The following is a 16,385-nucleotide window of genomic DNA, read 5'->3' as shown; positions in this document are numbered from 1 at the left end:
TCAAACCCGAGTCTCCACCCCCGCCTGGGCTCAGGAAGGGGGGAGGCGGGGCGCGGGGAGGGCGGGGTGCCGACGCGCGGGACCGGACGCCTGGCTCTGGGCAAGGGCAGCTTGAAGTGCGGGGGTCCGTGCACAGGTTTGGGGGCCCCTCTGCTTGTTTCCCCTCCAGCGCCTAGGGGCGCCCTCTAGCTCTAGAGGCTCGCCTCTTAGCTCTGGTCTTCCTAAACCCACCCGCATCCAGCCGCGCAGCCCTCTCCCCACCCAGGTCTTCCCTCTCCCCTCCTCCACCCCGACTCCAGGGCTTCGGCCTTTATAGCCCCTCGGGCCGCTGGTTCCATCCGCCCCCAGCTCTCCGGGGAACCAGAGCTCGGTTCCTTCAAAGCAGGTCACCAGACCCCTTTTACGATTGGGGGCAGGGGTGGGTGAGGGCGGGGAAAGGAAAGGGGAACTAAACGCTGGGTCTTTAGAAGGCACGAAAGAGAAGATTCATTCCCAGAGATGGAAGAATCCAACCGGGAGAGAAGAGTCTCCCACAAGTCCCCACCCTCTGAGGCCTTCCTGACTGCACTTGCCCATCCTCCTCCCCTCCTAGCCGAGCCAATATTTGGAGGGAGGTGGAATTCATCACCTTTACCAAGAAAGCTGAGGCCAAGAAGCTGAGGAAGTTCTTCCTTGTGTCTAACCCCAGTTCTCTCTGTTGCCATGTTAGGTCAGAACCGAAAGACCAGAGAGCATTCAGCCCCACTCGGGGGGCAGCTGGGGTCTGGCCAGTCTCTCCACAGGAAGGGGAGTGGGGTGGGGCCTTCTTCTGGACTCTGTGCCCCAGCCTGAGCCAAACAACCCCTTTGGTGAATTCTCTCTTATTGGGAAAATTGCCCTCCACTCTAGCTGTGCTCATTCACACTGCAGTTCATTTCTGCCTCTCAGGGTCTCCCATTTCTCTGAAGAAACCAGAAGCAGGGAGAGCCCTGGGACAGAGCGCCCTGTTTGCAGGGTCCTGCTGGATTCTGGTCACCCAGGTGTGGGGAAAGGAGGGAGGGAGAGGAGGTCCAACCCAGATCCGGAGGCTCCCTGCCGGGGCCAAGCAGCAGGACCCGGCTGCAGGTTTCAAGCCCAACTCAACACTCTTGTAGGTGCCAATTTTAGCCTCTGCCACTATTTTGGGCTCCACTGCCTCACCACTGGCTGAGCTGGTTAGGCTCCTCACCCCCAGCATCACCCCCACGCTGCTCCTCTGGCTTCCCCTCCTGCCTAGCAACTCCTTCTTCACCCATTCCCCTGTTTAGGATCCTTATATAGCAAAGACCAGAAAAAAGGAGAGGAAATAACCATGCCTGTGCTAGGATGGATGGAAATGGGCAAGCAGAAGGATTTCCCCAGGGCCAGGAGAAAGGCTGATTCCTCCAGGCTTGCACTTGCAAGGCAGACCTAGGAACTGGCCCAAAACAGCAGTCCTGAGGGAGCCAGGCCCAGAACCCCAGACTTACCTCCCCACAGTGAGTGGCCAAGACTGAGGAATGTACTCTATTTAAAAACAGACTGCCAGAAGCCAGAATTCTGGCCACATGGCTCCGCCCACTGGGGGGCCCCTGGAGACAAGGGCTGGGCTGGGACCTCAGCTTTCTCCCAGGCCTGGGGCAGGAGAGTGCTGCAAGCTAAGGATGTCATCTTAAAGGACCAAGCTCCAGTCTGGGTACTCAATAAACTTGGGACCTGAATCCCAGGGCCTTCTAAGAGATCTCTCAGTCCTCAAGCCCAACTTAGAAGGTCTCTATGAAAGAAGAGGGCCTAATTCCCCAACCCTTTTCTGTTTCCCACCCGAATCTTCCATCTGTTTTTCATCCCACCTGCTGTCTGTTACCCTGCCCCTCACCCTATGTCCTCTTCTTCCTCTTAGGAGATGACTTTCCAGGAAGGAGGCTCAGGGTCGGGGAGGTAAAGGGAACTGGTCTACCTTTAAAAACACCTGGGCTTTAAATGAGCTGAATTTCCATTTCCTGCATCCTCTGGAATGATGAGCCCTTTTCTTTTCTCCTTGGCATCACTGCCCCTTCTTCCAAACCACCCTTAACCATCTTCCAAACCATCCCAATACCCCCTCTACTCTGATCCAGTGATACCTCTCACATTTTCAGAAACTATTTTTTAGATACATAAAACCAAAAACTAACCCTATTTCTGCCAGAATCTAAAAGTAGCCAGCCATCATCTTCTGTAGCTCATTTAACTTGACAAATGTGTCCCCACGTGTCATCAGTGGGGAGACAAGAAGCTGGTTGTCAGAATCTTGGCAGGCAGGTGAACAGATAGAGCCACAGGGATACCAGTGCCCAGGAGCATACTTTTGTTTCTTCTTTTTACTCTGGACCTTGTGTGTTCTGGAAGGGGCTGATGGAGGCATGCTTAACCCTGTGGCCATCCATCAAAGACGGTGGGAGAGGGGAAGGGGGGATAAACTGTTACATCAGATTTACTGACAGTGGCAGAGGCAACAGGACTGCGTTTGCAGTATAGGCCTACCTCACTAACTGTGGGGTCTTGGGCAAGTAATTTAGCTTCTAAGTTATCTTGTCTGTAAAAGAAGATTAAAGTACTTATCTTCGCCAGAGTGATCTAAGAATTAAATGAGATGACCTCTGGGAAAGTGTTTTGTCAACTCTGCAAAGCTGGTCAAATAGGAAGGAATAAGCTACTTCCTTCTCTCACTGCTCCCCTGCGCTGCTGTCCAGCCCCACCCCCTGGTGTTTACCTGTTTAAGGCCCCCATCCTGAGCTAGGAGGAGGGGAATCCGTGAGGCAGGCACGCGAATTCCTGAGGGTGGAAGGAGGAAGGACCAGGAGAGGACCGGAGGGGAAACAGGAAGACAGGGCCAGAGACCCTGGTGAGGAAGGGCCCAGAGGCACAGTGTCCTGACTGGCTCTGCCTCTTTCCTGCTGCCTGTCTGTGCTCCGAAGTCTGACAACATTCCCCTTCACCGTGTTATTCAACCTCTCACCAAACTGCTAGGCCAGGGCTGGGCCAATGCAGACCAGCTCGGATCTGGATGGCCCCTGGGCAGTGCCAACTTCCCCTACCATTCCCACTGCAGAAAAAGGGTGGTTCTGCCATCAGACTCCTACCCTGCACTGAGCGAGCCTGTGGGGAGGTGGGACTCAGATCAAAGTTCTCCATGTTAGCTTTGTTCTCCAGACAGCTCAGCCCCCATGGAACAGAAGAAGCCTCAACACCACCTCCTCTCCTCCAGCCCCAGCTTTAAGATTCCCCGGCTGCTACTCCTCTTCCCAGACTGACTGGTCTTGTGGCTCAACTCCCTACCCGGGGCCTGTGGTGAGATCCTGCAGACAACCTGGTTTCATCACTGCCTTTCCTGCCCTCAGAGGACGGGGAATCCTGGCTAAAAGGCTGGCAGAGGAGAGAGTCCTGGCACTGGCTGGGGCCTGGAGGAGCCAGGCAGGCTTCCTGAAACTCCCAAGGCTCTTCACAGTGAAAATGATGATGATGCCTTCTCTAGGGTATCTCCCAATGCTCTGAGCCACCCCAGGTTGGAAAATCCATGCATATCTGGGGAGACCATGAGAGGCAAAGGGGGTGGCTCAATCTGCTCATAAACAAAGAAAGTGGAGATGAATTCAAGTAGCAGGCAGAGCTCCAGATTTCACCAGAGCCCGGGGATTGGCAATAAGGCAGAGAGCAATGTACCTTCACCTTCCTGGGTTCACAGCTGCACATGGCCCCTCACACAGCAGGTTCATGTGCTTTCATAATCATATACTTTCCTGGCTTCCACTCTGCATATGGTTTAATTTCAACTCCTTCAGCTGCCGTGTCCACCCATAAAATTACGAGTGTAAAAGTACGCTGCAAACCCTAATGTTCTCTGAAGAACTAAAAAGTATCACTGTAATCATAGTCATCACTATGTCCAGTGGTTAAGATTTCTGCTGCCCACCTCTCAGCTATATGAGGCCTAAAGAGAGGGGGGCTAGGCCACTGCTCAGCTTCTGAGGCTCCTGGCCCCTCTCCTTTTCCAGCTGTCCACAGCTGGCTGCTAAACTGGAGGCACGGGGAAAGCAGAGGCAAGGTGATTTACTGGGATATAGGAAGGGAGGCTGGGAGAGACAGCATGTGTTCCCTTAAAAATTTGAACCATTGCCCTGAGTGTCTGTTGCCAGGGGAAGCTGGGGAGGGGAGTGGGGAGTGGCTGGGGCAGGTCGGGGGCGGGGGAGAGGAAGGGAACTGGGAAGGGCAGAGCGTCCCAGGCCTCCTGCCCCCTAGCTGACTCCTACCTTGGCCTTTCCAGTCATGCCCAAGAGGAAGCTGAAGGTCCGTCGCAGGGAGGAGCCTGCCCAGGTACCTGAGACCCCTTCCAGTTGGCTACAGCTGCAGAGAGAAAAAGAAGAGGTGAAGAGATGAAGATGGACACGGGAACGAAAAACAAGATACTCCCAGAGAGATGGTGGGTGAAGGTGCCATGACCAGCAGAGAGAGAAACAAGGGAGAAACTGAGAGAAAAGGGTGAGGAAGAAAGAGGAAGGGCCGGGAGAGAGGCACTGCCACCCCACCTCCTAGGACTTCCTGGATGTGGACACTGCCGGGTCCCAGGCCCTTCTATTTATGAGGAAAACGCCGGGCTCCTCCCCGGTAAATACAGACTCCCCCTTCCTACCTCATGCAGGCCCAATCTCCTCTGTCATGCAGCTCGCCAGCGGAAGCGAAGTGGGCTGGGGGCCTCCCCAGGGAGCATGTTCCCCTCAAAAAACAAGAGCCCTGTGTACGACCCTCTCTGCTGTTTGGAAAAGGCCTCTGGGCCTGAAGCCAATAAGGACTGAATTTCCTGGGATTTCATCAGCCCCATCCCATGAGCTAATCCCAGACCCACAGCCAGGAGGATGTGTCAGCTAGAGATGTTCAGGACCACAAATCAGAACTCAGGATCTTAAAGGGCCCATTACGAGCTCACGCACCCACGCTGTGTTCGAGGCCTGACCCACTCCAGTCAGGCTTCGGCCACAGGAGCCAAATAAACAGGTGCTGATTTTGCCTGCTTATTTACATCGTTCCCGAGATCCGCCAGCCTCCCCCCCCTCCCCTCGGGGTTCTCCGGCCATCGTCCAGCTCTCCTCTGAGCCGCTCCCCAGTGATCTATGATCTGAGCCATCCAAAGCTGACCCACGGTCCCCGGCTGCTGTCTCTCCCTAAGACTGTCCAACAGCTGATCTGCTTGCCTTTCTGAAACTGACAGAGCAGGCATCTCCCACTCTTATTCACCTGACACCCGGGGGTCTGGATACTCCTTTTATTGCCCTAATTTCCTCTCCATCCCAGGGGCTACCCAGAACCTTCTGATCCTTCCCTGGCCAATGAGAAGAGGGGTGAATTCTGTGCCGCTCAGGGAGAGGGATACTTGGAGGTCTTCAACAGAAATATTAAGGGGAGCACTGTTTCAGAAAGCAGAGACCTTTGGGGCTACAGAATCCATGGCCCAGGCCCATAGCCCCTCCCCCATCTAGGCCTTTGAAGGGCTCCAAATCCCCCAAACTCACCTTTGGCTGAGGTCAGCAGCAGAGGCCTGGGATAAATTCCCTGCCAACACAAAAGGAGAGGAGAAGGTTCCAGCTAAAGCTAGACAAAGGCGCGCAGGGCTGTGTCCCCCACCCCCTCCACCTGGATCAGGTTCCCAAGCTGCAGGTGCTTGTGACGCCATTCCTGAGGGCGGGCGGGCACCGGGAGTAGGGAAGGAGGGCGGGGTCTGAGCCCAGCAGAGCTGAGGGACCTAGGAGCCAGGGGAAGAGAGCACCAGGGTCACGTGGAGAAGGCCTGAGGTCTCAGTTCTGTTTCTGGTGACCGGGGAGGACGGAGGTTTCACACTGAGCACCCAATGTCACATCTTGACAACAAGGTACATTGCAGGTGACCGTCCTCCATCTCTGTCGCCAGAGAAGCTGGAGAGCTCACTCTGCCCAGTGTCTTCCTTCGCTGGGAAGAGAGTCCCAGAATGCCCAGGTCCTGAATTCAGATCTCATGTGTATAAAGGCATTTTGGGTTTTCCAAGGGTGTGTGGTTAAACATAACCCAGGATAGCTGGACCCTGAACATCTGGCTCTGAGGAGTGGTGGCGACACAGGCGGGGAAAGGACCACCACTGCTCTGCTGCGCACTTTCACTCACCAGCTGGATCTGAGCAGCCAAAGAAGCAATTGATGCCACTCATGGAGACAGACTTGGAAAGCATGCCAGTAGCTGAGTGGTGCAAAGGGCCAGCAGATGGGCAACAGGAACCTTGGCCCTAGAATCACGGCAAGAATCCTCACACAAAGGTCAGTCTTCATCCATTTTCCCTCCATGCTTTTTGCTTTCCCATACCACGGCCCTTTCTCAAGGCCTTCAGGCCTTCCACCCCTCGCCACTACTCATAATCTGGAATTTTCTACTTGAAATAGTTGGGAAGTTATTCCTGCTATTTAGCATTCATCACTCTACTGCGATTCAATATAGAAAATAGCTTAGAAAAGATTTACCCTAATGCTTTCAGAGATGACAAAATCAAACTTGTAGAGGCAAGGTAGGTAATGAAAAAAACAAAACAAAGTCTGGGTTTAAGGTAATAGGGAGTAGGAATATTCATAAACCATACATCTAATCATTAGAAAGTAATTTTTTTCTCAAGCTTACAAAAACCGGCCACATATCAGGCCATAAGGCGAATTTTAACATATTTCAAATAATCTGTATCACAGAGCTCATAGGAAACAACCCAGAAAGTCCAGTAGACTGGATAAAGATTTTGTGATACATTTATACATCAAAATATCTTTCAGCAATAAACAAACCACAGCTCACCCAACAATATGGATGAATCTCACAAACATAATGTTGAAAGAATCAAGACACACACAAAAATGTATATATTGCATGATTACATCCATATAAAGTTTAAAACAAGCAAAACTAATTGGTACTGTTTAGAAGTGCATATAAAGATGGGTACATCTATATGGAATATCAATCTTGAAAGTCAAGAAAGTAGTCATCTCTGCTCAAGAGAGGATATGAATGAGAAGGGACTTCTGGGTTCTGGTGATATCCTATTTTTTCTTACCTAGGGTGGTTACACAGCTGTTTGCTTCCTAATTATTCACTACATTGTACATGCAAGTTTTATATGCCTTCTGTGTGTTACGTTCATTTCAGAAAAAAAATTTTAAGTTTAAAAAAAATCTATAGATGTAGAAATTTTAAAATACTTCCTGGCCAAAGAGGAAATCATAATGGAAATTTAAAGATACTTCATAACAACAGTTATGAAAATATTACAGAACAAAAATGTGGGAGATGGCCAAAGTGGTATTTCAAGGGTAATTTATAGCTTTTAGATGCTTCTATTGAAAAAATTTTTAAGCTGAAATTTAATGAGCTATGTTAACTCAAAAGGTTAGAAAAAGAACAGTAGAACCCAAAGAAAACAGAAGGAAAGGTATAATAAAGATAAAAGCAGAAATCAATGAAGTAGTGAACATAAAATAAGATCAATAAAGCCAAAAACTGCTTTTTAGGAATGGGTAAATAAAATAGACACACCTCTGATTAGTGTGCTGAAGACAGAGAAGGCACGAATGAAAGTAGGATGAAAAAATAGACCTAACTATAGAAAAAGCAATGATTGGAAAGATAAGAGATACTGCCTACAATTTAATGCAGTAATTCTGAAAATGCAACAAAGTAGACAAATTCCTTTAAAATATATATATATTATGTATACAACTTACCAACACTGAATCTAGAAGAAACAGAAAGTCTGAATGGTCCTATTAAAGAAATGGAATCATTAGTTAATCTTTCTATAAACAAACAAACAAAAAAATCCATAACAGGCCAAAACAGTTTTATAGGCAAGGGGTAGATCTTTCAAGGAATAGATCACTGAGATCTTATACAAAGTCTTTCAAGGAATAGAAAACAAAAACTCTCTCTAAAAAAAAAAAAACAAAAAACTCTCTGATGCTTTGTATAAGGCGAGTTTAACCTTGGTTCTTAACCACACACATAGGCAGTTTGACAAAGAAAAGTTAAGAGCCAATCTCTCTTATGAACATAAGTTTAAAAATCCCAAACAAACTATTAGCAAACTGTCATAGATTTTAAATGGCTACAAATTATTTATAGCTCCTCCCATCAAGCAGGAACCTATTTCTTCACTCTTTGAATCTGGGCTGGCCTGGGACTTACTATGATGAATAGCATGTGGCAGAAGTGACATTATGTGGTTTGGAGCCTAAGCCTGAAGAAACCTTAAAGTTTCCACTTTTGCCCACTTGGGATGCTATTTCCCTGGGAACAGGCTTAAGCCAGCCTCCTGGAGGGGCCATGTGGACAGAACGGAGGTATCACAGCTGGCAGCCTGTCAAGTGACAGGTATGAATATGGCCTTCATGACCCATCAGGCCTGTTCAAGACACCAGACAAGTGCAGCCACATAAGTGAGTCCAGGTGAAATCAGCAGAATACCCAGCTGAGCTCAGTCCAAATCACCCACCCACAAAACTGTGAGGGGCAAAACAAAAACAAAAGTGTTGTTGTTTAAAGCCACTAAGTTTGGGGTTTATTTGTCATGCAGAAATAGATCGTTGATACCATAAATGAAATCCAGAACTTTATTAAAAAGCTAATCCATCATGACAAGTTGGATTTATCCGGAGAATACAAAAGTGCTTTAATAGAAAAATCTTTAAATGTAATTTACCTGATAACATGTTAAAGGAGAAAAAACATAACAATCTCTGTAAAAGCAGAAAAGCAGGGAATAAAATTCAATACCCATTCACTGTGGAACCAAAGCTTTGGTGGTTAGAAATCAAAGGAATCTTCCTTAACCTGATAATAGAGTAACTCTTAAAAATGTACAGGCAAAAATCAATGTCAATAGTGAAACACAAGACTTAACTCACTCTAAAATCAGAAACAAGACAAGTATTTCTGTGATCACCATTTCTGTTCAGCAATAATAGAGCCAGCCCCAACTGCACAGTAGGGCAAGAAAAAGGAAAGGAATAAATATTGGAAAAGAAGAGACAAAGCTCTTTTAAAGATGATGTAATTGTCTACTTAGAAAAAAAAACCCACACTTAAATTGTTATAACTACAAAAGAAAAAAAAAGAGCTCAGCAAGATAAATGACCTATAGCATCACTATGCAAGGATTGATGCAGTTCTATTTCTATTACCCAAAAATAATTAGAAAATGTAATTTAAATGCAAGAAAACATCTACAATAGCAACAGAAACTGTAAGGTACCTAGAAATAAATATAATACAGATTGTCCAGTATGAAGAAAACTAATACTTTATTTAAAAACATATATTTTTTAGAAAGATGCATGATTTTTCATGGACAGGAAAACTCAATATTAGAAAGATGTCAATTTGTCCTAAATTAATCTTTGAATTCAGTACAATTTCAGTCAAAATCCAAGAGTAATTTTTGGTTTTTAGAAATTGATAAGATGGTTCTATAATTCACATGGAAATGAAGGATCAAAACTAGCTAAGCTAATCTTAAAAATAATAAAGTTGGAGAACTTACACTGCTATATTTTTAAGACTTATAATAAAACTATAATCAAGACAATGTGATGTTGGCATAAGGATAGACCTTTGAAACAGAGAATCGGGCCCAGAAATAGACTCACAGAAATATAGTCACTTGATTTTTCAACAAAGGCACCACAGCAATTCAATGGGGAAAGTAAGTTTTTTTTAGTGGAGCAACAGGATATTTACATGGGGAAAAATAACCCACAAAACTTTGATTTCTACCATAATAAGGATCTAGGTAAATCACAGACCTAAATATGAAAGCTAAAATCATAAAGCTTCTAGAAGAAAACATTGGAGAAAAAAAATCTTCATATTCTTCAAGTAGGCAAAATTTCTTAAAACATGATCAAAAGCACTAACCATTAAAAATTTAAGTTGGACTTCATCAAAATTAAAAATTCATGCTTATTAAAATACACTATTAAGGTAAAAATGCATGTCAAAGACTGGGAGAGAATATTCACAAAACACATATCTGACAAATGACTCAAATCAAGGTATATAAAGAACTCTTAAATAATAGTAAGAAAAGGACAAGCTGTTTCAAAAATTGGGCAAAAGACTTGAACAGACATTTCACAAAACAAGATATCCAGATGGCCCATAAGAATATGAAAAAATGCCCAACAAAATCTTTCAACAAGGACATGCAAAATTAAAACCAAAGTGAGATACCACTAAGACATACACCAGAATGGTCAAAATTAAAAACTTGACCAAAGAAGTATAACATACCTAAGAATAAAACTAATACCCACAAGATCTGTATGGAAAAAAAATGATAAAACTTTATTGAAAGACATTTAATGGAGAAGTATACTATTTTCATGGATAGGAATAACTATTGTAGATGTCAGCTTTCTCTAAATTAATATTTAGATTCAATGGAACTCCAAAAATAATCTCAAAGGCTTTTAAATGCATGTTTTGTTTCTATGTTATACTTCAATAAATATGTTTGTTTTTTAAAAATTAAGAAACTTTATTTAGTGACACCACGGGAGAGGGAAAAGACAAGCCACTTTTTTCCATCTTTGAGAAAAGATCATTGCAACACATATAACAACAAATTATTAGTATTCAGATTATATAAAGAACACATTCAAAACAATAAAGAAAAACTCTTGAAGAACGCAACAGAAAAATGGGCGAAAGAGATGAAGAGGCATTTCAAAGAAAAGGAAACACAAATGACCAATACACTTTGAAAAGATGCTCAATTGCATTTGTAATAAGGATAAAATCAAATTAATACCACAATAGTATTTATAACCACTAGGATGCAAAACTCAGAAGTCTAATGACTCCAAATGTTGGAAAGGATGTGGATCAATTGCAAGTCTTACATACTGCTGATGAGAGTGGAAAAAATTTGTCATTATCTTGTAAAAATAAACATGTGTGCACTCTATGATCTAACAATTCCACTCCAAGGTATATACCCTGGAGAAATTCTTGCAAATGTACACCAGGAGATGGATAAAATGATGTTCAAACTGATACATTTCGTAAAAACAAAGAATGGAAATGATCCAAATGTCCATTAACAGAAAAATGGGATGAAAATGAATGAACTATAAATATTTGCAACACATGGATAAAAATTAGAAACAATGTCAAATGAAAATTTGTTACAGAAAATTTTGTACAATATAACATTTTTTAAAACTCAGAGACAACAGAAAAGAAATATTAGGTAGCACATATATTTGTGTTAAAACTATAAAAATGTAAATGAATGATAAAGACAATTAAAAATGGTGACTATCTCTGATGGGAAGGCAAGGGAATAAAAGAGGAAGACATAAGCAAAGTTAAGTGCATTGGAGATGTTCTTTGACTTGAGAAGGGCAGTTGATTTATTGGACATAATTTTGAAATATATATTGTATTTAAAACACAAAGGGGAAAATACAGCAGAGCACATTAGCAACTCTGGCAAATTGGAAGGCACAGGTCCCATTTAAGGACATCCGAATCTTAAAAAGTGTAAGCTCCATGATGGCCGAAGAAAACACATTTTGGAGCTAGACTTGGGGACCATCAGTCTGCAAACTTCAGTCTAGCTTAATGACTCTGACTTTTGGTCCGTGGACTGTGGTGGAATATTTATACTTGCTACTTCAGGAAGAAACAAAAAAACCGGAATGTATAGACAAGGAGAAATTAAGAGCAAGTGCTTAAAGATTGGAAGGAGAGAGAGGATGCAGAGCAGGAAGCCATGCAAAGAGTAAAAAAACACTAGGGAAAAGGGGGAAAGAAGAGAACAATACCAAGAAAGGGGAGGAGATGTGGGGAGGAGAGGGGAAAGGGGAAAGAGAGGGAAAGAAGTACGAAGGAATGGAAGGGAGAAGAGGAACAAGAAACTGCTGTTTCTGTGCTCATCCTGTGTCTCAGCCTCTGTACCGGGCACTGCACCACCTTTTTTCCATCTAATACTCGTGACTGTAAACGATAGTTTGTGTTACCCTCATGTGCGGAAGGATGAACTAGATTGTTCAGCTGGTAAATGAAGGATCCAGAAGTCAGCCTGACTGCCCAGCCCTGTTCTTTCCGCCATCCTGCATGGCCGCAGTGGGAGAGAAGACGTGCAGAGGTGCTGATGGAGAAGAGTGGGTGATGGGCTTGGCACGCCTGGCCAGCAGGAGGATGAGCCGCAGGGGAGGCAACCTGGTCACCACCAGGGAGACATCCCCATGTCCTCGGGCTCCTTAGCTGGCCAACCCGGTGCTGTCTCTAAAGCTCTCCTGCATCCTCAATGGTTCTTATAAGGGTCCCAGTTTGAGATCCCCCAGTTATGTTCCCTTAAACCAGAAGACTGGGCATTCTCTACATCCTTTCTCATTTGATAACCCATGATTATCTTATTAGAGAACTAGTGCCTTTCAGGGTACCAGATACCTAGTTTCAACTCACAAATAATAAGTTCAGTTCCAAATCTGACAAATTTGGGGTTCACAGAAAGAGGTGGTTGTTAGCAACTAGGGGCACAGGGGCCTTTTAATGAGAGAGGAACAGAGATACCCACATCAACACAGACACACAGACACGGATAGGCAAGAACAGAGAGTCTTAGAGGAAGAGACAGAGGCAGGATACAAGCGTGGAGGAGAGAGCATAGAGACCCGGGGAAGCCGACAGAGGGGCACAGACAACAGATTCAGATTCGCTCAGCGGGAGGCAGAGCGACGCCTGAGCGCGGAGACACCCAGCACCTGGCAGAACAGAAGAGGCACAGGGTGGTGGCGGGACAGGCAAGGGGGCAGGAGAGCAGAAGGAAGGCGGTGGCCTCCATGGGGGTTTGTGCATCCATACCACGTGGAAGGGTTGGCCGCCTTGGTGCTGCAATTCCAGAAAAGTGTCCAGTTCCTCTTGGCTCTGCAGTAATAGGGCCTCTTGGGGGCCCATGCATCCTGATGCCTGCCGTTTGCTCCTGAAACACACATTGCCACCACTGCCCTGTGTATCCAGTGGCCAGTAACGGCACCAGGGAGGAAAACCGCCTCAGCCCAGCCCTGCTGCTGGTCCCAGCCCGGCCCTTCCTGTTGCCCAGTCCCAAACTGGCCTCCCTTTGGGGCTCTCCTTTGGCAAAGCTGCAGAGCTGGCTGCAGGCAAGGGTGGCCCCTGCTGGTCAGAGGGCAGTACTGCCCTCCAGAAGGAAGCCCGGTCCAAGGGGAGGCAAAGGGCAAGCTGGATTCTCACTTTTTGCCTGGTTTCTGATGCCAACCTTTGCCCCTACTCAGCTAAATGGTGGGCGCAGGATTCCCTTACCTCTCTAACCAAGGGGTCTTTAGTGCCTGATAGTGAAAGGTGACACTTGGCAAGCCCTCAGGTACAGTTGGCACCACATAGTGAGTACCCAGGGCATCTCTGCCTTCGACCAGCAGCTCCTAGGAAGGTGCCAGGAGCCCTGAGGGCAAGGCTTCTCACCTGAGTTCCCACCCAAGCCATTCAGGGGCAAGGTGCAGGGTTGCCTCTCCCCTCCCTGAGCCCAGCCAGCCCTGCCCAGGAGCTAGAGAAGGTTGGTGTACTCACCAGAGCTAAGGGAATCTGTCGAAGGGGACCACCGTCAAAGCAGAGGGACAGTGCCCTTTCATGGCTAGCAGGCCCTCACAATGACCACTCATACTGAACTCCTCACACTGACCCTGGGCCGCCTCTTTCTGACTTCCTCTGTGTTTGGGGAAGTGGTCAGGGATTTTCCAGGAGATGGGGAAGAAATGGGTCTCTCTCTTCCCTCTGCCAATCATACACAGACCTCTGAGCAAGGGTGGCTACTCCCCCACTTCCGGGCAGTGCTCTGCTGTCCACACATCTTGGCGCTGCCTCGGCCTGGAGCCGGCAGGTAGGTGGCAATCTGGGAAAGGGGAGGGTTCAATGCCCTAACCCCCGGAACACCTCTGTCGAGAAACCTCCCAAAGTTCTCTGGGCCTCAGTTTCCTCATCTGTAAAATGAGACTGGGCCATATGACCCCCATTGTGTAATTCTGTGAAACCCAAAGTAGGAGGTGGAGGCGGTCAGGCCCAAATGTCCTGCTACTCACCTGACTCTAACTCCCCCACCCTATGCCTGCCCCCTCCTGCCCCTGAGACCAGGGAGAGAGGAGGAGCTGGGATCACTAAGGAGAGTCACATTTCCAGAAGCGGCGTCCATCCCCCCAGGAGCCCACAGTGGACCTGGGTTCTGATTCTCCATGGAAGGGATGAGAAGCCCAGGTCTCTTCAACTCCTATCATTCCTTTCCAAGCACTTTCTTCTAGGTCTAGGACTTGAAAGAAAGGGGCACAGGCAGTCCCCTGGGGGTTACCTGCTCAGTGGATCCTGGAGCTCCCTACCTGGCCCCCAGCTATGTCTTTTGAATGGGTCGTAGGTATGGTTATGGGTGCGGAAAGCCCTGGACCTTCGGAGGGGCACAGCGTGGGAGCCATCTCCCTCTGTCTTTTTCCCCTCCTCCTCTTCTTCCTCCGGCTGCGATCTGGTCTCCACCACAGACAGGCAGCGGCGAGGAGCGTATCCCTGGGGCACCAGGTCTCCACCTGTGAGGAACACCTCTGGAATGTCTCTGTTCATGGGAGGCACGCGCAGGCCAGTCTGAGTCAAGAAGACAGAGAAGGGTGAGTTCCAGAACTCTGGAACCCTGAAACCAGAAAAGTGTCATAGTCATCCAGGCCTAGAGCATCTAGTCACCCTCCCTTTCCTGGGGCCCAGCACTGGAGAACGGCTGGCTTGAGGTCACACCAGGAATTAACTGCAGAGCCAAGGCTAGAACTCGGGTTTTCTGACTCCCAGTCTAGTGCTCTTTCCAATGCATCCGCTCACTGTTATTCACTCATTCACTCAGTATTATTCCATTTACTGAGCACATTCATGGTGGAAAACCAAGCTGAGCTAAGAGAAAAAGATATTGTTCCTGTTTCGAGGAACTCAGTCTAGTGAGCTTGTACGTGTGTGTGTGCACATGGACAAAAGCACAGCTCACAAATGACTGACTGGCCAGAGAATGACAAATGCCACAGGATAAGTTTCAATAAAAGGCTTTGTGTTGTCACAGGAATGGGTGCCAGTTGGAGGACTCAACCAGGGAAACAGAAGGAAGTAAATAGTCTTGGAGATGGACCTGAAGGGGTGGAGTGGATAGGATTTGGCTAAATTTAGAGAGGGAAGGAGTCTAGGCAGATAATGCAGGCAGGAGAAAAGGTGCGTGAGTGGAAGTATGATGGTGTCTTGCCTCTAAGACTTCCGTCACGGGGGAGTAAGAGAGCCATTGTGGCCTCTCCCTGTGGTGCCGAGAGAAGGGCTCCAGCGGCAAAATTCCTTCTCTCTCTCTCCCAAGTGGGTCTGGTTCTCACTGCCCAACACTCCTGGCTGCCATCAGGGCTTGCTTGGGTGTGTCTCAGAGTTAAGAACCCTCAGGAATTCTTAAACTGAAAAGATAAGACCCATTCCAGAAAGAAGTACCGAATACCAGAGTACCATGGCGGTGGAGGGGAAGGAGGGGACTCACGGGCGCTGCACACCTGTGTCCACCTCACTCGCAGGCCCCGTCTCTGTAGACCCCCTGCTAGAATGAGTCTTCCAGGCTCCCCTCCTCCAGGACCACCCCCGGCTACTAGGATGTTGGGAGTACCCAGCAGGACCGGAAGCAGTGAGTCAGAATCCTCCTCCTCCCAGGCTTTCTGGGAGGGTGTCAAGCCTTCCCCAAGTTATCTTATTTCCCCCCACACCCAAAGTCCAGATAGTTGGAAATTTGTTCCTTCGAACTACTTTTCCCTCTCTCACTGCAACCTGTGTACTGGCCCCTTCCACCCGGAACCACGGAGAAGGAGCTTGTGCCTGTGAGGACTGCACACCAGTGTACTTCAGGGAAGGAGGAAATGGGTGCTTAGGTCTCTGCAGAGGGCATTCTGCTGCCCTGCTGGGGGCTCTAAGGACAGGAACCGGTGCAGGCCCTGTGTTTGCCCATACTCATCACGTCTGGAAGCCACATAGCGGGGACCCCTCAGTCAGCCACAGGGAGAGATGGGCTGAGGGCCTTTGATGTGCTGGCTATAAATGGTATGGGCAGGTCTGCAGGGAGCAGGACAGGGCCTGAGGGCCAGTGGTCTCCAAGGCTGGGACTTGGCGGTGGGGAGAGGGGGATTGACAGAAAGTATTGTGAGAAGCTGAAAGGAGAGAACAGTAGGAGCTGGGGGTGCTCATGAGGAAAAGAGGAACCGGGGCTGGGAACAGGACGGGAACTAAGGGGCACTGTAAGTATCTTGGGTCTGGCACTCAGTGACCCCACAAAAGAG

General features: G+C 47.5%; 1 protein-coding gene and 1 long non-coding RNA gene across 7 annotated transcripts in view; one reads left to right on the top strand and one right to left on the bottom strand.

Annotated features, from left to right (window-relative positions):
• ARHGEF2 (Rho/Rac guanine nucleotide exchange factor 2) overlaps window positions 1-16,385 on the bottom strand; it is a 45,575-nt gene that overhangs the window by 22,119 nt on the left and 7,071 nt on the right. For 2 of the 5 annotated variants that reach the window (XM_036922477.2, XM_036922478.2), the window contains exons 2-7: window positions 14,402-14,685; window positions 12,910-13,027; window positions 7,767-7,805; window positions 6,169-6,286; window positions 5,544-5,583; window positions 4,287-4,380 (exon numbers count right to left, since the gene is read on the bottom strand). In XM_036922477.2, the coding sequence (XP_036778372.2) occupies window positions 4,287-4,380; window positions 5,544-5,583; window positions 6,169-6,286; window positions 7,767-7,805; window positions 12,910-13,027; window positions 14,402-14,685 (693 nt within the window). Of the gene's footprint in view, window positions 1-4,286; window positions 4,381-4,666; window positions 4,968-5,543; window positions 5,584-6,168; window positions 6,287-7,766; window positions 7,806-12,909; window positions 13,028-13,365; window positions 14,069-14,401; window positions 14,686-16,385 lie in introns of those variants that run through there. The other 3 variants (XM_036922480.2, XM_036922481.2, XM_036922482.2) reach the window with 3 other exon arrangements.
• Window positions 77-4,658, top strand: LOC130681711 (uncharacterized). 2 transcript variants are annotated; one of them, XR_008994979.1, is made up of 3 exons: window positions 77-136; window positions 3,190-3,327; window positions 4,301-4,658. It is a non-coding gene; the product is annotated as an uncharacterized LOC130681711 (long non-coding RNA). The 2 variants fall into 2 exon arrangements; XR_008994980.1 differs by having other exon boundaries at window positions 78-124.

The sequence above is a fragment of the Manis pentadactyla genome, chromosome 19, assembly GCF_030020395.1.
Source record: "Manis pentadactyla isolate mManPen7 chromosome 19, mManPen7.hap1, whole genome shotgun sequence".
Lineage (NCBI taxonomy): Eukaryota > Metazoa > Chordata > Mammalia > Pholidota > Manidae > Manis > Manis pentadactyla.
Note: the sequence above shows the minus strand (reverse complement) of the source record. Positions and strands in the feature narration are given on the sequence as shown.